At 37.7% G+C, this 25,813-nt stretch overlaps 4 protein-coding genes across 10 annotated transcripts in view; 3 read left to right on the top strand and 1 right to left on the bottom strand.

Moving 5' to 3' along the window:
* Positions 1 to 9,069, top strand: part of LOC109847959 — a 10,326-nt gene extending 1,257 nt beyond the window's left edge. Inside the window, exons 3-8 of the mRNA XM_020417188.1 lie at positions 1 to 277; positions 602 to 784; positions 7,153 to 7,387; positions 7,505 to 7,803; positions 7,879 to 8,040; positions 9,015 to 9,069. The exon at positions 1 to 277 is cut by the window's left edge and continues 338 nt beyond it. Coding sequence (XP_020272777.1) covers positions 1 to 277; positions 602 to 784; positions 7,153 to 7,387; positions 7,505 to 7,803; positions 7,879 to 8,040; positions 9,015 to 9,069 — 1,211 coding nt within the window. The remainder of the gene's footprint in view (positions 278 to 601; positions 785 to 7,152; positions 7,388 to 7,504; positions 7,804 to 7,878; positions 8,041 to 9,014) is intronic.
* LOC109848872 (zinc finger MYND domain-containing protein 15-like) lies at positions 8,851 to 18,508 on the top strand. 7 transcript variants are annotated; one of them, XR_002248926.1, is made up of 4 exons: positions 8,851 to 8,920; positions 9,468 to 11,439; positions 16,003 to 16,287; positions 18,251 to 18,508. XR_002248926.1 is itself a non-coding variant. In XM_020418588.1 (3 exons), the coding sequence occupies exon 2, from the start codon at positions 9,498 to 9,500 to the stop codon at positions 11,388 to 11,390; it is 1,893 nt and encodes a 630-aa protein (XP_020274177.1). In that variant the 5' UTR covers positions 8,851 to 8,920; positions 9,468 to 9,497; the 3' UTR covers positions 11,391 to 11,439; positions 16,101 to 16,525. The 7 variants fall into 7 exon arrangements, 3 of the variants coding, with proteins under 3 accessions (XP_020274177.1, XP_020274176.1, XP_020274178.1); XR_002248927.1 differs by lacking the exon at positions 18,251 to 18,508 and having other exon boundaries at positions 16,003 to 16,030; positions 16,101 to 16,525; XR_002248925.1 differs by lacking the exon at positions 18,251 to 18,508 and adding an exon at positions 15,864 to 15,922 and having other exon boundaries at positions 16,003 to 16,525.
* Positions 18,995 to 19,789, top strand: LOC109847958 (15.4 kDa class V heat shock protein-like). Its single transcript, XM_020417187.1, has 2 exons — positions 18,995 to 19,241; positions 19,512 to 19,789. The coding sequence occupies exons 1-2, from the start codon at positions 19,103 to 19,105 to the stop codon at positions 19,787 to 19,789; spliced, it is 417 nt and encodes a 138-aa protein (XP_020272776.1). The 5' UTR covers positions 18,995 to 19,102.
* On the bottom strand, positions 20,885 to 25,807 carry LOC109848663 (B2 protein-like). Its single transcript, XM_020418286.1, has 6 exons — positions 25,757 to 25,807; positions 23,892 to 24,510; positions 22,845 to 22,945; positions 22,565 to 22,648; positions 22,365 to 22,475; positions 20,885 to 21,291 (listed from the first exon to the last, which is right to left on the bottom strand). The coding sequence occupies exons 2-6, from the start codon at positions 24,496 to 24,498 to the stop codon at positions 21,250 to 21,252; spliced, it is 945 nt and encodes a 314-aa protein (XP_020273875.1). The 5' UTR covers positions 24,499 to 24,510; positions 25,757 to 25,807; the 3' UTR covers positions 20,885 to 21,249.

Below are 25,813 nucleotides of genomic sequence, written 5' to 3'. Positions count from 1 at the left end.
TCATTATGTTACACAAGTCTTTCTTTCAACTCCTAAGTTACGATAACAAAACATATTATGCCATGCATGATCTCGCGCAATCTGTTTCTGTTGATGAATGTGTCAGAATTGAAAGCAATGAACCACGAAAAATCCAGAAAACAGTTCGACGTTTGTCCATATGTGTAGATAATCCACCTGACTTTACTCAAATGTGTGAACTGAGCAAGTTACGAAGCCTTGTATTTCTTTGTGAATACGATTGTAAGTTCTTGTATGATGATGATGACCGTATTCTGTATAGAATACTCAAGGATTTGAAAGGTGTGCGAGTTCTGGATTTTTTTGAGTGCCATATTCCATGGCTGACAGATATCTCTAATCTAGTGCATTTGTGATATCTGGATGTGTCTAACACGGCACTTGGTTCTTTACGTGGATCGATATCTCAGCTTCACCATCTTCGCGCCTTGAGATTTTGCGCGATGTATGGTGTGGGATACATCAAAGGATTAGACAATTTGATCAATCTGCGAATATCAAAGGAAACTGCGTAGCTCTATCAGGAATTGGTGCCCTAACTTCCCTTCAAGAATTAGAAGAACTGAAGAACATGAACCAGCTTCATGGCCAGCTTTATATCGAGGAGTCGAGTTCAGAAGAGGAGTGGATACAAGAGAGAAGAACTGAAGAACATGAACCAGCTTCATGGCCAGCTTTATATCGAGGGCCTTGAGAATGTTCAGAGTAGAGAAGAATTGTCAGACGCTAGCTTGTGCACCAGGGCACACCTTAAGAAATTGAGGTTAGTATGCTATGGTCAAGAACATAATGTTAGATATAGGTGCCCTGCAGACAATAATTGTATATTGTAACAAGACCTATATGAATATAACATCCTTGTTCAAAATAATAGTATGCTATTTTGGTCAGATTTATCTGGTATTTTCATACAGATAAAGTCCTTAGAATGATACCAGACTATCAGACATTTCAGATATGATCGTAATGAAGAGATCTGATTTGTCGTTAACATATATTCTAAAATGTTCCTAGTCAATGAAGTGTTAAAATGAGACATCATCAATTTGGGAAGACTAGTGTATACTCTATTTCTCCTTTGGTAGGATGATGATCCATCTCTTGGATCATTGATGTGAGACATCAAGATATAGTATACAGGTGACTCATTAATGAATGAGTTGACTGAACGACTCACTGAGAACATCTAGTTGGTAATTATACTTAACTGTCAAATAGAAGTTCTCAAGTGATATAGTACATAGTAGTCTCATGACCCGAGGCATGAGTGCAATATCTTACATGTCAGTATAGGTGTACTTAGACTTTTACCTAACCACAGTTCTCATCGAGTTGTGCATAACAGTTCTTGTTGGGTACATCCCGAAGCATAAGTAGATATTGAGATGCCAATATGAGATTCGTCTCTCCCAGTATAGGGGGTTAATGTCATAAGATTGTTTGATATAACTATAACCTAGAAATCCTTGGTCGGGGTAAATAAGATAAACTGAGTGTTAGTTTGATCTTAAAGGTTATGAGTTTAATATCAACAAACACTAATTGAATAATTAGGGTTTGACAGTTTTCCATACCCTAGGCTCAATAGTTTGACATGGTTTGACAAAGAGACCGGACTGTACGGCATTATCACTGAGTGGTCCTGATAAAATTGGATAAGTATCTTGCAGACCTTTATCACAACTCATACCCGGATAGTCTTCATGTGCAGCTAGCACATCTGTTGTACTTGTGGATATGATCCACTACCGAGTTTTTGAGTTGGGCCCTAGAGTCACACCAAGCGCGTACTTGAATCCTACGAAATATAATTTATAGAGTGATGCGTATGATTGATACGCATATATGATTTTTTTTACCGGATACACATATAACGGTTATGTATATCGGTAAAATCGGAATGCTATGTGCTTAGGAAATGAATCCCAGTATTTTCCCCATCAAGTTAACTTTTAGTCAACTAGTTGACTTTTTGGTCAATCGTTGACTTTTGGTCAACTCTTGATTTATTTGGTCATATAGTGACTAATTAGTTAAAGATTGAAATAATACTATATACCGTATTTATGAAATACTGTATTAGTGATAATAATTTGGTATTCTAATTTATGAAATACACATACCATGTATAATGAGTCATGAGATGAGTCACTTAGTGGTATGGTTTGAGCACATGGTTTATTAGCACATGGTTTTGAAATGTAATGATTCATAAGATGATTCATTGCATGACTCACTTGATTAATCATTAATTTTTGATGATTCATTGCATGACTCATAGGATGAGTCATTCATGTCATGAACACATTTCACTCTATAAATATGAGCTCTCTCTCTTCATGAAAGGCTAATGAAAATTAAATTTCCATAAGAGAAAACAAGAGAGCTATACCTCTTACTAAACTCTAGCAATCTTTGAGTAAGAGGAAGTAGTAGGATTTTAAGAACCCCGGGGTGGATATCTTGCCTCGCGTCTCAAGCAGCATCCAATAGCTTTCGGGTTTACTTAAAGAGTTGGAGATCCACTACGAGGAGTTTTCTGTATCAAAGAGAGCAAGCTAAAAGTTGTTCGATTCACTATCGAATCACGCTATAAAAGTATGACTTTCAAACCTTGTATGCTCTCTTAACAATAAGAATCATGTTAGATTTAATTAGACGGTCCACATGAATATTTCATGTGTTGTGCACGGCGCGGAAGCCAAACAAACAACCAACTATGATGCTTTGAGAAACCAAACCAACAAACGCCGAGAGAAAGACCAAACAAAACACAAACACCAAAGTTTTACGTGGTTCGGCAATTGCCTACGTCCACGGGGCAAGAAGGGGGGTGGGTTTTCACTAATAGAGAAGGAGAGTACAAATTGAGATTACAAATCGCTCAAACGAACCAACTAATCTCACCAACAAATCTCTCAATCTCTCAACCAATAACCCTAACAAATAGCTCAGAAAGATCTCTCTTTTCTGTGCTCCAAAATCCCCAGATTTGCTCCTACTAAACCCTCAAATCGTATTGGTATTTATACCAAAACAGAAACCCAAACAGACTGCAAATAGGAACCTGAACTTTCCAAAAAACCCGTCATAAGTCGACTTAACAGTCTGCATAAGTCGACTTGGCAGAGCGAAAAACAACAACTGGAGAACAGATCGTAAGTCGACTTATCAGACCTGATAAGTCGACTTGGCAGAGCAAAAAACCAACAATCCAGAGCAGAACGTAAGTCGACTTAACAGTCTGTATAAGTCGACTTACCATAAGTCGACTTGTGCATGTGCATGAGTCGACTTATGACACAGAATCTGCAAAAACCTGAATTTTCCAAATTTCTCCACAATTCTCCACTTCGACGAAGTTTTCCCAAAACTGAGCCGACACCAACCAAACAAATGCCTCACATAATGAGACCCAAACGGGAGTGTGAACACTCACCCCAAATGTCGATGTCGCTCACCAAATCGGCTGCATCAAAATGACTGCCTACGTATCCTTTGCCCAAGGAATCAAGCCTTCACGTAGTTCACCCAAACGGCCTCCAAAGGCCCTCAATCAAATAGAAAAGTCTGCAACTCTTCTCCAATATCACCAAACGATCTGCAACTGATAGTATTCCCAATGACCCCAAATTGAGACAAATCAAACACCTCCACCTGAGGTAAACCAATGGCCGCATCCAAATCATGTCCACCAGCTGCAACCGAATCCAAAACCAATCCATCATCTGCATCCGAAATCAAATGATTCCCAACCTGTGTCACCTCAGCTAGAATCCCAAATGACGCAGTATGATCTGGAGTACGTGGAGTAATCTCCACCCAACGTGGAGTAGCATCACTCTCCACCTGCTGCGATATCCAAATGACCTGATCAACACTCTCCACCTGCCGAGAGTCAAAAGTGACATACCTGCTCAGAACAAAATCAGAAGCTCCCAAACGATAATCAACTGAGCCTCCGAACCCCAAACGCGCAATCGGATCAAATCTCACATCCTCAATGTGACCAAATGCTAGGTACCCAAATATCCGACGCAACCCAAAATCTGAAGCAGCTCCACCAGATCCAATAACTCCTAATGCAGCAGTCGGCGACCTGTGACTAAGATGACCCAAATATGTCGAAGCCCGCACACCAATGCCAATGCTCGACATCAAACGCCGATCCTCCTCCAGAAAGGAACGACCCATCGAAACTGTCATCTCATCTCGTCGCCCCAAAGTCTCCACACCAATGAAGTGTCTCCTATTGCCGTGAGCTCGGCACCAACGCAAGAAAGGACCCCTACCAAAGCTGAAACAATGAGTTACCTTTCTGCCAATACACTTCTTCCAATTGTTGTTGACTTCTAGGACTTTACACCAACGGGAACTGGTCGCGACCCAATAATGCCTAGAACAATCACCAACTGTGGAAACCAAGATACGATTACCTCCCAATGATGCCTCCTTGGAAGGCCCCCAAATGCCTGACTGAACACCTCCTAAAAGACCCCTCGCTCGATGGATAGGAGTGCCAAACTCCACCACGGTCTTGCTCATCCCAATGTGCTCACAGATCTGCAGGTCATAGCACTCCTCAACAACCAATGCACGGTATTACCAATCATATACCCCAGCACCAAACAATGCCACAGTCTAGCCGAATCTGATGAAGTCGTCATTTCCCTATCAATCACCGTGCTTCCGTGCAAATAATACAAATTTCTTCTTCTGACGCCCTTCATCACAATCATGGACCCAAATGTAACCTTCAAGCGTGCATCCGCCAAGGTCACCCTATAGCCAGCTGCCTCCAAAGCTCCAAGTGAAATGATGTTCTTCTTCAACTGAGGAACGAACCTCACTCCAACCAACTCCCGAATCACCCCGTCACTCATCCTGATCCGAACAGTACCGATACCACCAATAGAGCATTTGTGATCATTCCCCATGAGCACGAAATCCCCTCTTTCCAACTCCTGAAAGCTGGAGAACCAATCCCTCCTAGGGCAAATATGGTATGTAGCACCAGAATCCAATATCCACTCTGTAGAGTAGGAAACACAAACTGACGGCAGTGCAGATAACGAGTAGCCCGAAGAATCCGAATCTGAATCGTTGTCACTAGCCTTGACAACATTCGTCTCTGAAGCTTGAATAACTTTTCCCTTATTCTTTCCGGCTCGATCAACTAACTTTGGGCAATCGGCTTTCCAATGTCCATCTTCTTTGCAAAAGGCACACTGATTCTTACGAACTCCAAGATGTGCCCCTCTAGACTGCGACCTCCCACTACGGTTTGGACCCTTTGCTCTTGCGACCAACGCCCCCGCTACCGGCTCAATCGAAGTCTCCTTATCCTTCTTTCGAAGCTGATAATTCACAAGTGCAGCGGTGACCTCACTATACGAAAGAGATGCCTTCCCATTAATAAGAGTAAGAACGAATGTCTCATATTCCTCGTCGGGCAAGGAACTCAACAACAACAACGCCTTGTCCTCATCTTCAATCACCACATCTACATTCGTCAAATCCGCAAGAAGCTTCGTGTAGTGGTTCATGTGATCACCAATGGAGGTTCCTTTCTTCAACTGGAAGCGGTAAAGCCTCCTCTTCAAATGCAAGCGATTCTCCACACTCTTGGTCAAATACTTGCTCTCAAGGATCTCCCAAATCTTCTTTGCAGAAGTCTCATTGATCACATCATACTTTAGATCTTGAGTGAGACAAGACCTAATCACACCACACGCCGTTCGATTCATCTTTTTCCAAACCTTTTCATCAATATTATCCGGTTTCCCGACCAACTCCAATGTATCTTCCAAATTTTGCGCGTTGAGCGCATCCATGACTTCGCATCGCCAAAGTCCAAAATTGTTTGTGCCATTGAACTTTTCCACATCAATCTTCATTGAGTGGATATTCAAGCTTTGGACGGTCTTCACGCCGGAAGTACTGCCCACAACTCCTTCTTTCTCGGCCATAATCCTCAAGGCACCACCAAACCAATGCGGAAACAAACGAGAAATAGATCCAAACTGAAAAAGACGAGATTTTTACCAAAAAGATCCCACCTTTATCACCAAACGAAGCCCTAGATGAACTTCCAAAGCGATCTACTCCTCCAAATAGCCCAAGCGTAACCTGGCTCTGATACCACTTGTTGTGCACGGCGCGGAAGCCAAACAAACAACCAACTATGATGCTTTGAGAAACCAAACCAACAAACGCCGAGAGAAAGACCAAACAAAACACAAACACCAAAGTTTTACGTGGTTCGGCAATTGCCTACGTCCATGGGGCAAGAAGGGGGGTGGGTTTTCACTAATAGAGAAGGAGAGTACAAATTGAGATTACAAATCGCTCAAACGAACCAACTAATCTCACCAACAAATCTCTCAAACTCTCAACCAATAACCCTAAAAAATAGCTCAGAAAGATCTCTCTTTTCTGTGCTCCAAAATCCCCAGATTTGCTCCTCCAAAACCCTCAAATCGTATTGGTATTTATACCAAAACAGAAACCCAAACAGACTGCAAATAGGAACTCTAACTTTCCAAAAAACCCGTCATAAGTCGACTTAACAGTCTGCATAAGTCGACTTGGCAGAGCGAAAAACAACAACTGGAGAACAGATCGTAAGTCGACTTATCAGACCTGATAAGTCGACTTGGCAGAGCAAAAAACCAACAATCCAGAGCAGAACGTAAGTCGACTTAACAGTCTGTATAAGTCGACTTACCATAAGTCGACTTGTGCCTGTGCATGAGTCGACTTATGACACAGTATCTGCAAAAACCTGAATTTTCCAAATTTCTCCACATCATGCTCTCTACATGCTTAGTAATTTTTTACATACATGTCTTCCGTTGTGTATTATGCATGTAGACATAGCATGATTTCCTTCACATAACAACTCTGATGTAGTACTTGATGCACTTGAACCGCATTCTCATCTGAAAGAGCTAGAGATCTTAAACTATGGGAGGCACAACATCCCCAAGTTGGCTGAACAAGGAATCACATCAGAATCTGCAGTCTCTTCATCTTAGTAACTGTAGAAATTGGCAGTATCTCGCATCCATTGCACATTTCTGCTTCCTTAATTAAGGTTCTATGTATAGTACATATGAACATAGTAATCAGGTATGAAGAAAATATCTTATTTCCATCATTGGAGGAGATAGTTTTAGAGAAAGCATCGGTATTATATGAGAATGCCTCTGATAGGAAAACAAACAATTTCTTTCGCCGCCTTCGAAAGATATACATCAAAGAATGCCCCATCAACATGGAATTTCCTCCTTCATATTTCAACTCATCGCTATTAGATCTTACAGTAGATTCTGCTGGCTCTGAGCTTATTGAGTGTCTTGAGGACGTACTTCACCTCTCTCATCTCCCTAAAGATTTTACATTGTCATTACTTATCTTCACTCCCAGAGGAATCAATCTGTATCCTGAAAGCACTAGAGTGCATACACATTGTTAACTGTAGAGCATTGAGTTCAATAGGAGTTTTGGAGTCTCTTGCCTCATTGGAAGAGTTGGAAATTGTGAGATGTCCCAACATCAAGCTTTCATCTTCATTGTGCAAACAGAATTTGGCGTGTCATCTCTGACTCATCCTAGCATTGGTCACTGTTCTTTGCTTACTGGACCGATTTTGAACAAAAAGCACATATCCCTCAAAACTTTGACGCTTTCTAGTCTCGATCTTATCAAGTTCACTGAGGATCAAGATTGCTGGTTTCAGCACCTCAGCTCTCTCCAGCAGCTAAGCTTTATTGACTGCAAGTCAGTATAGTCTCTCCCTTCTGAACTGAAAAGCCTTTCATGACTCGGACAACTTCACATATCTTAACGTCCAAGGATCCAGTCTCTACCAGGGAAAGGACTTCCTGCGGAGCTGGAAGAGCTGTACATTAGTGGCTGCAATGTTCTGGAGGAACGCCGCAAGAAGAAGGTGGGCGCTGATTGGCGCAAGATCAAACTAATTTCCTTCGATAAATATAAGGAGCTGAAAAGCTTTCGGTAAGCATACAATCATCTATGACAAGCTCCATTATTTCGTATACTCAAATAAGTTTTGTAGTGTACCAGATTGAAAACAGCACAAGCTTAAGAGTTCTCATCCTGCATCATTTTCTTGCTTCTGGATCATTTTTCAATGCATGAATGGCAATCCATGGAACTTACATGCCTTTGATTGAAGTACCGAATTTTGGCTACTTTACTGAGATGAAGTTCTGTTGAAATCAAATTACGTGTCAGTCTGCTTTGTGCAAATCTGAAACTGAGAGCATGAAACAAACGTAGCTACCAACTTTTGACAGTAAAAAAAAAAAGAAAAAAAAAAAGGCAAACACTTACCAGGACATACAATCCGACAACTGATGTTTGCTGTATCAACTTTGTGACATGTTCAGTTTACCGTCTTCATCATGCCAAAGTTACAGCTGTTACATCAGAAATTTATTTTTGTTGTCTTCATGAAACGTACGCGTTCGTCAAAGCTTGAATGCACGGCACCTGTGAAGGAGGAATACTGCTCCATCCTCGACGGCCTACTCTTGTCTACGTTACATCTTGCAATAGAAAGTTCTTCATCTGTTAAAGATTATGTCGCATCTCTAGCGCGTAAGTTTGAGATAATTGGTTAAAAATGAAATGAACGCTTACTGTTTCAATTCTAAGAAATATAGTTACATAATTAATTCATTAATACAATCGTAAATAGCTAAAAAAAACTTGAGGTAAATATGTGAGTACTGAGAATTGGGTCAGTTTCGGGTTTACATCAAAGCGGGTTTGGATCCGAAAGCTGGTTACAGGACATAAAATGTTTTCCATAATTAGTTGGGGGGAAAAACACAACTTTTCAATCTCCAGATTTGTTGATTCTAGCTAACTGGTGAGTGCTCTCTCACCCTCATTTCGATTTGGGTTTTTCTCATTCTCATTAGATTTCTGATTTTTTATGTTCATATTTTTCTCATTCTCATTAGATTTCTGATTTTTTATGTTCATAATGTTGTTGAGCAATCTCAATTCACTCCCTGAAGCATAAAAATCCTGATTTCTGATTTTTTATGTTCATAATGTTGTTGAGCAATCTCAATTCACTCCCTGAAGCATAAAAATCCTGTCTTTTGGGCGTGTCTAGTGATTTTGATTACGCCAACTAGAAATGGGACTCCCCTTGAATTGGGTGCTTTCATTGTTCAGAGAAATTTAGGTTTTTTCTTAGCATTTGGCATTCACTTTATAGAGATTTTTAATTGAGGATCTTTAGGGATTCAGTTGTTTGAAATGAAAATTTCAATCTTTTAGCCCTACGTTTTCTGTAATCTGCGTTGGAATTACAGTTGTTTATATTATACTTCCGGGGTCTAGCTAAGAAACTGAGTTCTTCTTTTGCAAAATATTGATTCTACGCTCAAAACTTTTGAATCTTGCAGTATTTCAACTGATTTTTTAGTGCCATTCTCATGGAGATTCACCTCAAGAATCTCTTTACAAGGTTCCAAGACCAGTTTGGATCTGGACCCGGGCTCGGCCCAAGCTCAGGGACTTGCCTTCTCAGCGTCGAAGGCATTTCCCCGGCCTTCATCAGATCCGTCTTCAGTGCCTCTGCTGCCCTCTACCGAACTGATCCATGGAAAAGACTCCGGCCATCTCATCTCTTCGCCATTAGAATAGGTAAAGACTCCGACTGGTCATTGAAGAAACAATTATACCCCATAGCTCAATTCGTCGGTGGAGAAGGCGGTGATCTTGGTATACATATGTTCAAGTCTGAACTTGATGCTCAGAAGACAACTGGATTAAGAGAAACCAATAGAGTACCCAATGTGGAGATACTAAGAGTAGTATTCACGCCACAATCTCTTATCTTTCCTTCGAATAAGAGAATGATTCGCTCTCTATCGTTGGAATCCTCTGCCGTAGATCAATACCCGATTGTTGATGTTGCTCGATTCAGCTCTGGTGGAGAATTGAGATTTAGAAACCCTACGTCTGAGGAGGTTCGATATGTTTATGCATTTCTAAAGGCAATAGCTCTTGTTCATCCATTGCTTCAAGTGGGTAATAATGGTTTGCAGAGAAGAGGAAGATTGGTTAGTTTTGAGCCTTTTATTGAAACCGTTGATGTGCAATGGCCGTTTGAGGTTTCTAAGGCTGGAGAGCTTGTTGCGGTTACAATTTCACATCCACCCGGTGAGGTTTATGAAGAGAAGAAGCGAGCGAGGACTCCAAGCCCAAGCAAATACATGGAGCCACCAACAGAAGAACTTTCGTTAATGGATATAAGATCTAATATTTGGACAATTTTGAGGAAGTGTTCTATGTGTGAAAAGGAGGTTAACAATGATCAATCTTTATGTTGTGGACATTGTCGTGCTGTGATTTACTGTGGTTCTATTTGCCAGAGGCAACATTGGAAGGAAGAACATAAGAGTGTTTGTGGCCTTTACAAAGCCATGATGGAGAGAGAGGAAGAACTCACTATGTCAATATTTAACTTCCCTTGCTTCCTCGAGCATTTCTGCCAATGGCTTGAATCCGTCGGCCTTCATCAAAAGGGTATGTGGAGGAGGAAGTGCAGTTGCTATTCTCAATACCCTTTCGGCCTTCTCCCTCAAAATTCCAGGGTTTCAGACTCATGGGGAGGTTTAAAAGATGGAGAGTATCCACCTGATGCTCCATTTCTCAACTATCATGATCGAATATCTAATCCTATACTGCTCTCAGGTTGGTCTGAGTACTATAATATTCGATCCCTTCAATTCTCAAGCCCGGTTGCAGTTCTATTATCTTACCCCTTGACAATTTATCACATACTAACTTCACTTATAAGTTCAAAGAACCGTCTAGTTAAAGGCAAAGAGGTGATTGTTCACTACATTGGGCCCGAGGGGGAATTAGACTTGATGCCTGCATTTGCTGAGATGGGTCACCTGCTTAATGGATCGGGCAGCATTCAGATTGTCATGATTGGTCCAGAAGTACCCAGTAATTTATCCAGTACTGTCTCTGGAGTTGGAGGTCGAGTGAGGGTGAACTTGGTGAGAGGGTTATATCAAGATCAAGCATCTAACCTCTCTACTCCTCATGTTGTGGTTGCTTTGAATTGTGCTTTGGAGAGCTATGGAAGCTGGGGAGGAGCTCTTGAGGTGATTAAATTGACAGGAGTGCCTGCGTTCTTTACTGAGCGGTCTGAGAGATTGTGCACAAATGGTAAGCAGGTTTTGAGAGGGGCGGGGCTGCACATTTCGCATCCTGTGATGCCAAATCCATTCAGATCACCAGTGCGGGACCAGGCACCTTCGAGTAATCTTCCTTGTTATAGCAATGGCTTTGTTTTTGGTGTGAACACTTGAGTAGTGACTCGGTGCGCTTCCCCTTGGCTTTGAAGCATCTATCAAGAAAGTAAGTAGATGTCTTATACTGCTACTTAATTGTTGTGTCTCTGATTGTTATGATTCTATTGAATGTTGGAATGTGCATAAACATATATATTCTTGTTCAAATACTTTATGATGTCTGATATCTTTCTCTATTTTCTGTTTTATTCTGCTAAGATGGTTAAAAAAAGACATTGATTCAAGGTTTTCATGATATATAGAGAGAGGCTTCACGCAAATGTTCTATGATTTGCTTTTATATTTAGAGTTTATGGTCATAATCATGGGACTCGAGCCTAAGAAGAATAGAAAACTTGCAAACGTCTTGTTTTATTTGTCAATGTGCTGACATGTAGAAAGACTCGTGTAATGGCCATTGGTTATAGGGAGAGAAGGGCAAAAGGAAAGAAGGCTGAGTTTGGTAAAGGGTATTAGGGCCTAAACATATTAGATTGCTTAAGTATTTGATTCCTAGTATGAGAGTTTAATAAGGTTATACATTTGGGTGTTTACTTCCTTGTTCAGCTACTTACTGGTTTCGGACGCAAGAGTTGCAAATTTTTTGGCGTACTTTAGAATTCACAATTGTCATGGGCTATAACCTACGAATTTTATCTATTTCTATCCGCTTCAACCCAATGTCAATTAATTATGTGTACGTCAAAATTCAAAAATTTCATGAGTTATAACCAAGAATTTTGTACAACAGATCTTTTCTCGCCAAAGGAAATTATATTTTCAATTTAAAAAAATTCGTGATTTTCATGGAATAAAATACATGATTTTTGTCCATTTTTGTTAGTATTGACCTAATTGCAATTACTTAGGCTTACTTCAAAATTCCCAATTTTCATGGGTAATAAGCCTCGATTTTTGTTCATTTCGTCTGTTTCAACCAAATGATCATTAAGTTTTCTTTCTTAAAAACTCGTGATTTTGTGAGCTATAACCCGTGATTTCTGTCTATTTTCATTTATTTTGACCTAATGAAAATTATTTGGCATACCTCAAAATTCGCAATTTTAATGGGTTAATTATGATATTTGTCCATTTCATCTACCTTGACGTAATGACAATTAAACTTTCTTTCTTTAAAATTTTTGAATTTTATGGATTATAACTCATGATTTGTCCATTTTCATCTGGTTCTACCTAATGACAATTATGTTTTCTTTTGTCAAAACCTGCGATTTTTGTAGGCTTACCCATGATTTATGTCCATTTTCGTTTGTTTCCACTAATTGGAAAAATTTTCATGTACTCGAAATTTACATTTTTACGGGCTATAACCACTGATTTTTATCAATTTTCATTTGTTTTGTCCAAATAGTAATTAAGTTATCTTCCTATAATATTCGTTGTTTCATTGGCTATAACCCACGATGTCTGTTTATTTTTCGTTCGTATTGACCTAATGGAAATTATTTGGTTCACTTCAAAATTTGTAATTTTCTTGGGCATACCCACGATCTTTGTCCATTTTCATCCATTTCAGCCTTATGGTGTTTAAAATTTTCTCTCTTTAAAGGTCAAGATTTTCATGAATGATAATCCATTATTTTGTTCATTTTGGTTTGTTTTGATCTAGTGACAGTTATGTTTTCTTTCGTCAAAACTTGTAATATTCACGGGCTATAACTCTGATTTCTGTTGTTTTTGTTAGTTCAGACCTATTTGAAGTTTTTTGTTGTACTTCAAAATTTGCAATTTTACTAGGCTAAAACCTATGTTTTCCCCATTTTCCTTTGTTTCAACCCAACATCAACTAATTATGCATAGTTCAAACTTCGTGATTTTTATGGGTTCTAACACATAATTTCTGTCCATTTTTGTTTGTTTTGACCTTGTGGAAATTATTTGGCGTACTTTAATGTTTGTAATTTTTATGGACTATAACCCACATTTTCGTCCATTTTGACCTAATAACAATTAATTTTTTTTCTTTAAAATTCACAATTTTAATGGCCTACAACCCACTACTTTTTCCATTTTTGTTCATTTAGATCCAATGGTAGTTATGTTTTCTTTTGTCAAAACTTGCGGTTTTCATGGCCTATAAACAATGGCTTTTTCCATTTTTCGTTTGTTTCAATCTAATGGAATTTTTTAGTGTACATTGAAATTTACAATTTTCATGAGTATAACCCACAAGTTTGTCCATTTTTGTCCACTTCTATCCAATAGCAATTGATTACGCATACGTCAAAATTCGTGATTCTTATGGGTAATAACCCGGGAATTTTGTGCAATAGTTCGTTTCACCACAATGGCATTAAGTTTACTATCTACAAAATTTGTGATTTTTATGGGCTAAAGCGCATGATTTTTATCCATTTTGTTAGTTTTGACCTAATTGCAAATTTGCAATTAAGAAAGCTTACTTCAAAAATTCATAGTTTTCATGAATTGCAATCATAAGCATAACTAATTGTTATTGGATCGAAATGAATGAAAAGGAACAAAAATTATGTTGCCCATGAAAACTGCAAATTTCGAATTACCTTAAAAATTTTCTATTAGGTCAAAATAAACGAAAGTGGATAGAAATCATGGGTTATATAGCCCATGAAAATTGCGAATCTTGACGAAAGAAAACATCCTAAGTAAGCCTATTTTTGTTTATTTTTGTTCATGTTAATCCATTAGGTATTATGTTTTCTTTTGTCAAAACTTGTGATATTTATGGACTATTACCCATGATTTTTGTTTATTTGCGTTGGTTTAGACCTATTTGAAGTATTTTGGCATACTTTTGAAATTCACAATTTTGATGAGCTCTAACCCATAATTTTGGTCCATTTTTGCCTGTTTCAATCCAACAGCAACTAATTATGCGTAGTTCAAATTCTTTGTTTTCATAGGTATAGCACGCAATTTCTGTCCATTTTTGTTTGTTTCGACCTAATAAAAATTATTTGGCATTTTGAAATTCGTAATTTTAATGAATTATAGCTCATGTTTTTTGTCGAATATCTTTCGTTTCGTCTCAATGGTATTAAGTTATCTTCCTTCAATAAGAATTTTCATGGGCTATAACACAAAAATTTTGTTCATTTTCGTTCTCATTGACCTAATAGCAACTAAAATTTTCTTTCTTTAAAATTTACGATTTTCATTGATGATAACTCATTATTTTTGTTCATATTCATTTGTTTCGATCTTATGGCAATTATGTTTTTCTTTTGTAAAAAATCGTGATATTCATTGGTTATAACCTATGATTTCTATCCATTTTCATTGGTTCAAACCTATATGAAGTTTTATAGCGCACTTTGAAACTCGCAATTTTCATGAGCTACCCACAATTTTTATCATTTCTTCTATTTCAACCCAGTAACTAATTATTCGCTCAAAATTCGCGGATTTCATGAGTTATAACACAATTTTTGTCCATTTTCGTTTGTTTCGGCCTATTGTAAGATATTTGGGGTACTTCAAAGTTCGTAATTTTTCATTGGCTAGAACCCATTAGTTTATTTCCATCCATTTTGACCTGGTGACAATTAAATGTTTTTCCTACAAGTCATAACTTTAATGCACTACGACGAATTATATTTGCCCGTGTTTGCTTGTTACGATCCAATAACAACTATGTTTTCTTTCGTTAAGATTCACAATTTTCAAGGCCCATAACATATGATTTCTATCCATTTTCGCTTGTTTCGACCTAATAGAAATTTTTTGACATACTTCGAAATTTTACAATTTTCGTGGGCTATATATAATCCACGATTTTGAGCATTTTTCCATCTGTTTCGACCAATAGCAATTTTAATTATGCGTACGTCATAATTCATGATTCTCGTAGGTTATAACCGACAAATTTTGTGCAATAGTTCGTTTCACCCTAATGGAAATTAAGTTTTCAGTCTACTAGATTTTTGCTTTTCATGGGCTTAAGCACATGATTTTTATCCATTTTTGTTGGTTTTGACCTAAGTGCACTTAATTAGGCGTACTTTAAAATTCATAATTTTTAAGGGTTTTAACCCACAATATTTTTTCATTTTTGACCATTTCAACAAAATAACAATTAATTATGTGAACTTCAAAGTACATGGAGATAAGCTCTTTTTTAACCATTTTTTACGGTCCTGTAGTCCTGTAGTACACCTGGGTTATCACCCAATAATTTTGTGCAAAAGTTCATTTCACCCCGAAATGGAAATTAAGTTTTCTATCTACAAAATTTGAGATTTTTATGGGATAAAGCACATGACTACTATCAATTTTGTTAGTTTTGACCTAATTGCAATTAATTAATGCAAATTAAGTGTACTTCAAATTTCACATCTTTCATGGGCTAACGATATTTTTCCAATTTTGACCATTTGGACAAAAGAGTAATTAATTATGCAAACTTCAAAATACATGGAGATTAAGTTTTTATTATTATTATAATTACCATTTTTGACCATCTCTGACTGATTGTCACGATTGGTCCAGAAGTACCCAGTAACTTATCCGGTACTGTCTCTGGCATTAGAGGTTGAGCCTAGGCTATTTTGGTAAGTGATTTATATCAAGAGCAAGCATCTAATCTCTGTAATCCTCGTGTCGTGATTGGTTTGAATTATTATTTGGAAAGCCATGGAAGTCGGGGAGGAGCTCTGAAGGTAATCAAATCTACAGGATTGCCTGCATTCTTTACTGATTGATATGAGATAGTGTACAAATGATGAGCAGGTATCGAGAGTGGCTGGGCCGCATATTTCGCATCCTGTAATGCCAAGTCCTCTTAAGATCGCGTGAGAGTTTCAGGCTTCTTCGAGTGATCTGCCTGGTTATAGCAATGGATTTGTTTCCGGTGTCAATACTTGAGTCGTGGTGACTCGGTGAGCTTTCTGCAGGATTTGAAGCATCTATCAAGAAAGTAAGTAGATGTTTTATGCTGCTGGCCGTATATATAGTTGTTATTGTGCTTGTTATTGCATGTTGGAATGTGCACGACTATGTACATTCTGGTGCAAGTATTTTATGATGTCTGAGATCTTTCTCCGTTTTCTGTTTAGTTTGATCCTTGGCGCTTATAACATACATTTTGGTTCGAAGTTTTTCATGATGAGAGTAATCAAGTGTGATGGATAGAGCAGGCTCTGTCTGATTTGTTCTGTTTGCTTTTTTTTTATTTAGAATTTACTGCTATAATGCACGTGCTTTGCACGTGGTGTCTTATATTAATATTATGAACTTGTTTCGTGAACTACAAAACAAAGGCTTGGAATATACTAAAAAATAAAGATTTAAAACTAATTAGAGATACATAATATCCCCTCTATTACGTATTATTTGTCAGTTGCGTCAATTTGAAGCAATTTCTAAATGTTGTAGCTCTAATTTGTATTCAAATAGATGAGCTTGCTCGATGATTGCAGCGAACAAGATAATAATATTGTACAATTTTAGGTTATTGTTATCTTAGATCCAACATAAACTCGACATGTACAACCACTGAATTATAAACATTTTATGGAAGAATTATAAATGCTTGAATCACAACATGTTACATATCGGTTGGGGTACAAATAGAGAAGCTTGGCCGATCCTGAACCCTCATAATAACGATCTAATATTCCTTCTTAAAACAATGTGTACCAGGCGCTTGATGTCTAGACCTCTCATCTTCTACTCTTCCACTATTTTCGGAGTTTCTATAAAATCTAAGCTAGTGTAAACGTCTCTCAATGTGTATGAGCCCCATCGAAACTATAGAGGGTGTGAATCACCATCACCTTTTAAAACATTGCATAAGAGCACTTAATATTAAAAAAAATCTTATTGGACCCTCAATTGGAAGCCAAGTTGACTTGTTAGTAGCATGAAAAAGAGTTGCTACCGTTAGTGTTGTGGGTCCATATTTCGGCCTTGACAACATAGCACTTGAGATCATTGAGCACTACTCGGAGTACTTCGGATAGAAGCATGGGTCTGTTAGTGGTCAATGCCCATGAGCTCAAGTACAGTCTTTGTATAACAAAACACCGACATCAATTTCTTTTAATGGAGGAAAAGAATATGTATTTTCTCAATGGACTGACATCAAAGTAAAATTACAAATAATAATAAGATGTGATTGTATATATAAGCATATAAAAACTGAGGCTATGGAGGATCATAAGGGTTTCTCTCTCCTCTTTTATTGACTTGGTGGAGATTGTATCGCATCATTGTATATAAGAGAATCCTCTCATAGGATATATAATACCCATTATTCTCATAGAGGACATTGCTTTAGAGCACCAAGGAAAAAAGAATTTATAAGTATGAGATGGACATTATTTAAATCTATCAGTATGTTCGTAATTCAATTGAGGAATAAGGTTGCAGATATTATTTGTTAAAATATGTACATAAGTGATATGAGCTAGCTAGTTTGCATATATAATATTTAAATTTCAAGAGGGGAGTAGCTTACTGTTTGTATACATGATATATGATCTCTTTATCCAAATTTTGTTTCCATCTCTATCTATGACATTATACAGTAAAAAGTCATATTTAGCTACAATTCTTAACATGAACTTGTATTCGTGCGTGTGCTTTAGTTCTAGGCTATAGGCTTACCTCTTACCGCTTACCTCCATGTACCAACCGTCATCTGAAGATATATAGGCTTTGATTATGATCAGGTTTAAGCCAGTGAAGATTTGGATAATGAACTTCTAAGAGTGTCATGTTTGTTCACACTATTCACCTAAGAGAAAAAAATTTGTAAATATCAACATTTAGGCAACTAAATAGTAAATTGAGTACAAATCAGAAACTTGGATAAAAAAATTTCCAAATTACTATCACATTATCACAATAATGAGAATAGCACGTACAATTAATTGCAGGCCTCATGTTTTGTATGTCAATGTGCTGAAACGTATGGAAGGACCTGTGTTATGCAACGGCTGTGTATTTGGCCATGCTGAGCGAAGGGCATAATGAAAGGATGCTGGGCTTGGTGGACGATTTCGACGGTGTGTTATTCGTAGAGCGAGAGTTTTGTATCCAGGACCGAATTCAGGCTTCAGCCTCGCGATCGATCCTCGTGGCTTGACGAGGTTCACCCTCTTGTTTTCTTGCTCGACCGCTTGATTGGTTTAGGAGCGGTGTGCTTTTGACCCGAAAGTAGAATAGTTGTAATTTGTAAATTTATAGACGCTATCATATATAAAATGTATACTTTCTAGCTAATAACTTATGCCTCGAGCTTGGCTTATTTGTGCAATGAAAAATTCCCCCATGGTCCAAAATATGGGACAAACAGAGAGGACATGTGAGGTGTCTCCCTCCTATTGTATAATAAGCTGATCATCATTAATGATGGTTATTTTATTATGCAATAGGAGGGGGACACATCACTTGTCCTCTATATTAGTCTCATATTTTGGGTCCCTGTAGCAAAGTCCTTGTGCAATTATTCCTTTTTCTCCTCTAATTTGGGTGGTGAGTCTTGCACCGCATCCCCCCCGCGAAAGCTATGTCCACGTGATGTCCTCCCTTCCCACCGAAAAATATCTCCCTCTCCTTGAATCCCACCACCATCCTTTTAAAAATACTAAACCAGTTAACAAATAAAGTCCCCATCATTCCCAAAAAGCCAACACTTGTGGTTGGCTCATTAAATACCCCCATATAGATTCCCCAACCCAGTAACCCTTTCACTGTTTTAATCCAAAAAAAAAAAAAAACCAATTACCATGGAGCTCTACCCTCCGACCTACGGCAGCCCTCCCTACCCCTTCCTCCTCCCTCCATCCTACCTCTACTCCCCCCCTCAAAACTATGTTCGTTGGAACCAAACACCAGAGGCTCACATCTATACCGCTGATCTCCCAGGTATGTATATATATATATTTCTCGGTTCTCATCACAACTTCGGAGTTTTAAGTTTTCGCCGCAGAGGTTCTCTCTGCGGACGACACAGGATTAATTTGCATGGTGATGTACCTTTTAATCAATAACGATTATCTCCGTATGCATTCAATACAACGGTTTACTATTTATATTCTATTCTATTAGCACGTGTACGTGTGGTGATGGTCAGAGTTAGATATTTGCCAAGAATATTTCAATGATTATGATTATTATTTTCGTTGTTACCGCTAGGAGTGAGGAAGGAAGAGATTAGGGTGGAGGTAGAGGATGGAAGGTACTTAGTGATCAGAACGGAACTCGACGGCGACGACGACGACGACGACGAAGAAATGGAGGTGGAGGAGAGGAGGAGGAGGAGGAGGAGGAGGTTCATGAGGAAGTTCCGGCTGCCGGAGAACGGTGGACGTGGAGAGGATATCGGCGCGGGTCACGAAGGACGAAGTTCTGACCGTCAGAGCGCCGAGGAGGGCTGCTGCGGTTCCGGACGGGCCGAGGGTGGAGGACGTTAGTCATCGGCGGGCCGGTGCAGGAGAGGATTCAGTAGCTGCGTGCTGCTTGATGGAAATGGCGTGGTTAGTTAATGATCTGGTTCAGGTTTGTTGTTGTAGCGTGCTAGCAATTATTAGTCTGCTTGTATTGTGTTAGTAATTTGAGATTATGTGAGATGTTAACTGTTAATGTTAGAACTGGGAGTTCTCTATGTTTGAAGAAGAATCTTTGGAGCAAGTGGAAGATATTTGTGAGGCGGGGGTAGAATCTAAGGGGAATCTTGGGAAATGTTTTTTTGTTTTTTTAAGTTTTGATGTCAGAAATGTCGTCTGGATAAAAGTAAGAAGAGGACTACAATTTTTCTTTTGCTTCTATTAATTTTTTTGGGATCAGGTTCATCTATGGATTGAGGCCAACAATGCAAATCTTAAGAGACACCATTTTTTTTCTCTGACTTTTTTTTGGGGTTAATTGCGAATAGGCTCTCGTTAGTATCATTCAATTGGCTCAAATGTGAATTAACCACCGTAATGAAATTTTTCGACTCTTTTAAAAGTGAAAAAAAGGAGCAACTTTTTTGACTAATTTAAAAGTAAAAAAAAACGGACTTCCATCCTCACCGGTGAAATTGTTATATATATATATCATTTAAAAAAATGTTCACTTAGTGGTCTGTTTGCTAAAAACAAAAGTACAGGGGATCTACATGTAATAAATAGAATTGTTATGTATATCATCAAAAAAGAAAAAAATAGTTCACTTAGTAGCCTGTTTGCTAAAATTAGAACTATAGAAGTCTATTCGCAATTGGGTGATACTATATTTTTCTTTATTTTATTTATTTATTTTAGGTGGCGTTGGTTCTCAATTAATATTTTTTCAGATGGTACTCACTCGATTTGAGTGTGAAAACGTCACGCAAAATATCGTATGCATAGCCAGCAGCAATAAATCTCCCCTGGGACTCCACTCTGCTTGGTAAAGCAGCTCAATGTGAAGAAAAATACATTCAAACAGCAAAGTTTATCTAATCAAAGCAAACGCAAAAATTCGGAACATAATCAGGTGCTGCAACAGAGAGAATCAAAAAACTTATTTTTTTTTTTAAGGATAGGTGACGAAGCGACACTTCATTAGTTTGCAAGACAACTCAAAACCACAATAAAAGACTCGATGGCTTTACTCATAAGAGGTTCATGTTCCTCATTTAGGAACAATTACGGTAGAGAAAATGCATTTTTGCTACATTTTTCATGATATATATAACAATCTAACAACCACTTCCAAGGTACAGGAGACCAAACTGGACTTTATTTAGGCTTATGCCCTCGTTGCCTCCATAACCTTTCCCAAGCTTGCGCTTCATTTCACACCAAAATCTAAAACTCATTAAGAACATGACAGCCGAAAGAAATCCAGTAGGACATATATGTTCATATGTACTACACCCCCAGAAACCCCCGAACCAAGATAGGCTTGTTCACATACCTTCTTTGTCGCAGAGATCTAGCAGTGATAAAGTCTGAACATAAAGAAAACAAGAAGCGTATTATTAGCATTTGTATGACTAAACCTGTAATCTACCATGCATTGTTGGTCAAATCAGTAACAAATGTTGATCTGTGTCAATGCACAATACACTAGAGCACTGAGCACGAAGAATAGAGCATGACAAGCATAAAGATGAAGAGAACAAAGAGAAACCCCATCTGAAATTTTTTTAAGGAAACACATCTCGCTTTGTCCAAGAATGCTGGAAACAGCATAATGAGAGGCGACAATGACAGAAATATGTGATTCAGGTGTTTGATGTTCTCAGAACAATCTTGCAATTTTGGAATTATCATTTGAAGACAGAAATATGTGATTCAGGTGTTTGATGTTCTCAGAACAATCTTGCAATTTTGGAATTATCATTTGAAGATGATTAAAGTCTCACTGCTCCGTTAGTGGAATCTGTGCGATTGTATAGAATTTTAACATCTCACTCTACAAAAGTAAATACGAAACATGCGAAATAAATCAGCCTAGGACAGTAATGCAGCAGTTGAGCATGCATCTAAATCCAAAATTATGGATTCAGTGAGGTGTTGGTGATATGGCAATAAAGAGCAAATAAGAATACTAGATAAATGTCAGAAATGCTGGGAGTTCCCAACTATATTCTCAGTCATACCTGCAAGTAAATAGACGAAAATTTCAATGAGGTTCACTAGTTTCAGGTTTTCTAATGTTGAAGTGGGAACAGATACAATGTTAGGCAACGTAAGCATTTTTTTCCTTCCAGGTATTCAGAATATTGCATACAGAGAAAAACTTCATTTATTATCAAGAGAAGAGATCAACATTGTTTCAGTAAAATATTCAACAGCCAACATTATTGGTAAATGATATCTTTCAATAAAATTTTTACATTATGTTCAATATCAAGACAATGACCTCACTTTTCTTTTCAGAGTAACTGTTACAGAGCTTAATTTATATAAAAAAAAAAAGATTCCCCACTTTTATGCATATGCTATGGCAAAATAGAGATGCAAAAGAGTGAAAAACAAATAATATGAATAATTAAGAACAAATATAGGCACATGATACCTCAGCAATGGAGAGTTCAAGACGAAATTTAGGGCCATCGTAGTGATGCAAAACTGGCCTAAAAGCATCCTCTTCCAGAGGCTTGCAAAGCTTTTTAACACGGATTCTCACCTAAGATGTAGGCCGAGTAAAAAACTGAGAATACACCAGGCAATTAGGAGAGTTACTAAAATTTATGTTTATAAGCCCTACTATAATACCTGTGCAGGAAACCTTGACTCGCCTTTGCATTTTTTGTCCTCCCAAGCTGTTGGATCGATGTTAGAACCCCCAAAACTAGCCGCCTGAAAGGAACAATAGCAAGGTTAAAAAGCTTTGGAAGTGGATGGAAAGGAAGAAAATCTTGGCTGAGTAGGCATTGATATAGACAGAATGGTTTTGATATGAATGGTTTATTACAGAGTGGTAAGTGTACACGATATTGGTCCAATACAGTATTAAATACAAAATAAAATAGAGATTCTGGAGAAGTATAGCAACCTCAAATATCCCATGAAGCTGATGAGTTGTATAGTTGTAAAGGAAAAGAGGTAATCCTGGAGTAATTGCGCGCACAGAATCACGATATCGAGGAGGCAGGCCTGAAAAACAAGAACATATGTACATTGCAAATTATTATGCTACTTCAAATCTAACAGATTAAGCACGATCATAAAGATGACTAAGTACTAACACTTTCAGCATAAATGAAACACTGGAAACAACCAGCAAAAAACAAAGAGAGAACAGAACTACTACCAAATATAGCCCTATCCCTACTATGTAGGGCTTTTAGCCTAGATTAATATACAATCAGTTAAAGGGAGGCAAATCTAGCAAGGAAGTTGAGAGTTTTTTCCTCTCTTTTTTTCATATCTTCTCTACGCATCCCACCGCATTGCATGAAAAGGCTGTTAATGCTTCTCAACTACAGAGGTGTGCAAGAAGTACAAAATCAGCAATTCTACTAACAAGATGTACCTTGTGAAAAGACAGTGAAGTATTCAAGACAACAAAGAAAGGATTAATGTTATTTATTAGAAGTAGACTACTGAGGCAATGGATACATCCAAAAATGGAAAAAGGGTGCAGCTTAAATAATGAATGCAGCTGTATAAGCAGTGACAAAATACAAATAACATCAGAAATATCACGTAGCAAAGCCAATTATTACTTTCTACATTTGAGGAAAGAATATCAAACCTGTTGTGACAAACATTTCAGCATACCAATTAGTAATTACTAATTATAATAGTCAACTCAATAGCTTGAAACTGGTCGATATTTCTACAGCCTACAACATTCCATGCACACACAATATGAACATGAATCAGAGTAGCACTCACGTAACTAACATTCATGAAAGCCAGCCTGACCAATCAGTCTCAAAAAAAACTCTGTTATCCTATTATTAGTAAGCTAGAAAGTAAGAATATAATGCAGGTAGAAAGCAAGATACAAACTAAATACTCGAACTGAAACATAATAAGAACAGAACAAGGAATTATTGCTAAGAATATGCATTAAAATCAGGAGCGATGTGAATACCAAACAGCTGCCGCTTGAGATCCTCTTGCATGGTGTCATTGTTACAAACAAAGATGTATCCCCCGAGAACTTCGTTCCTTGGCAGCATCTCTGTTGAGGGTAATGTCTTGAACCTCTTATCAGCAATGTTATTGTTGTTATTGCTGCTGTTGTTATTGTTGTTGGCTGAATTGCTGTTGTTGTTGACGTCTTTGGAGCTATTGATATTAGCATACTTGCTCATCCCAGTATTCATCTTGAAGTTGTTGAAAGTGTTGATATTGCTTTTCTGGTACACCATGTTCATATTGTTCATGTTGTTTGTGTTGTTCATGTTCATGTTGTACATACTGTTTCCGATGGAGCTCTTGACTGGTACCTCGTTCATCCTGAGATCAAGATTCATAAGACCAAGATTCAGACTTTCAAATTTGTTATCCTCTTGAAACCCAAGCCTCTCCCAGGATTTGGCTTCCACTGGGTTCCTGGAGTAATCAAGGTTGTTTGTTTGGTCACGGTTCGTTCTTGTGAGCTCGGCCAGTTTTGAAGTCATGGCAATCCATTGACGATCTTCAGTGACCTTTGAATGACTCCGAAACTCGTCTCCTAATTGCCAAAGATTGTCCATGTCGAGAAATGCCTAATAGAAAGCACAACATCTTCCAGATAAATAATAGCAGCGATAAAAAATCACCAAAAGCATTCCATTATTTCATTGCTAAAGATGAAAAAAGAGGAAGGTCGAAAGTTTTTTTAATTAAATAAACTAAAAAAACCAATCAAATATGTGAGGCAATACCAACAAGAAAGAAAGCTTGAATTGTTGCCCATTATACCAACATAACCAAACTTTTAATCTAAACATGTTTTCATAAAGAAAGAAAATGCTAGGGATCAAAAAAACAAAAAGAAAACAAAAAAGAAAACAAAAAAGAAAACCCCACAAAAGAGAGAGTTCGAATAGAAACATGCTCGTGGAGAAGCAAACAAACCAAGCTTCAGAACTTTCAATCACAGTATACGAAGATAAACCTTCTTTGAACAGCATTTTCAGTTGAAAATGCTGAATTATTGGGATCCAAATGTCATAAAAACATATCTCTATTTCATACTAAGGATCGTAAACATAAATAAATAAATCATATGGATCTCAGAGAAAAAAAGAGAGATAATAACTCCAGTGGACACAGAAACATGTTTATAGAAATAGACACATATCAATTATGATTCAACAAAGAGAACATGTACTTATATGATTTATACTGCTTCTGTACAAAAAGAACCTGCAGGAATACAGGCCATAAGGAATAAACAGGCAGTAAACCGAGGACTCAGCCCATGACCATATCCCATTCTTAATGTAATATAACCAAGATTCTTGCTCACCAACATGAACAAAAACTAAATTATATATATTTATTTGTCCAAAATTGAGGGATGATCCCAATGGAAGAGAAAAACACAGGAGGATCTGATTTTGCAGCAAAATAAACGTCTAATAAGTACAGAATACATCAAATTAAGGTTTCAGCTGACCTACAAAAGGAAAGAACATAGAATCTAAGCAAGCATGCAGTCAAAACATTAATTTGGGAACCCTACGTCAAATTTAATGCAGCATCTTTCTAAAAGAAGGAGGAAATTACATGGATAAAAGAGCTACAGCTACTAAAAAAAACTCAAATTTTCCAATGAAAACCGAGAGGGAAAAAAATACCGAGAGATCAACTTAAACTCGTACTCCAATTAACTTACAGAAAGAAAACGCTAACTTCCAAATCTCCCAGCAAGCCCCAATTCCAAATAAAACCAGTTGTATTAACCCAAAAATAAAAAGTTGAGATTTTGATAAGAGAACAAGCATCAAAACAGAAACTTTCACTGACCTTAGGAATCGCTGAAGAGAATTGAGCAAACCCTAGATTTTTGGGAGAGCAGTAAAA

The sequence above is a fragment of the Asparagus officinalis genome, chromosome 7 (genome assembly GCF_001876935.1).
Source record: "Asparagus officinalis chromosome 7, Aspof.V1, whole genome shotgun sequence".
NCBI lineage: Eukaryota > Viridiplantae > Streptophyta > Magnoliopsida > Asparagales > Asparagaceae > Asparagus > Asparagus officinalis.
Note: the sequence above shows the minus strand (reverse complement) of the source record. Positions and strands in the feature narration are given on the sequence as shown.

Bases quoted from the DNA above. Each gene is read 5' to 3' on its own strand.
- LOC109848663 (XM_020418286.1), bottom strand. From the start codon at position 24,498: ATGGACAATCTTTGGCAATTAGGAGACGAGTTTCGGAGTCATTCAAAG. The intron at 22,946-23,891 runs GTATTCACATCG...CTTGTTTTTCAG, and splicing joins TCTCAAGCGGCAGCTGTTTG to GCCTGCCTCCTCGATATCGT. The intron at 22,476-22,564 runs GTATTATAGTAG...CCTACATCTTAG, and splicing joins AGTCAAGGTTTCCTGCACAG to GTGAGAATCCGTGTTAAAAA.
- LOC109847958 (XM_020417187.1), top strand. From the start codon at position 19,103: ATGGAGCTCTACCCTCCGACCTACGGCAGCCCTCCCTACCCCTTCCTC. The intron at 19,242-19,511 runs GTATGTATATAT...TGTTACCGCTAG, and splicing joins CTATACCGCTGATCTCCCAG to GAGTGAGGAAGGAAGAGATT.
- LOC109848872 (XM_020418588.1), top strand. From the start codon at position 9,498: ATGGAGATTCACCTCAAGAATCTCTTTACAAGGTTCCAAGACCAGTTT.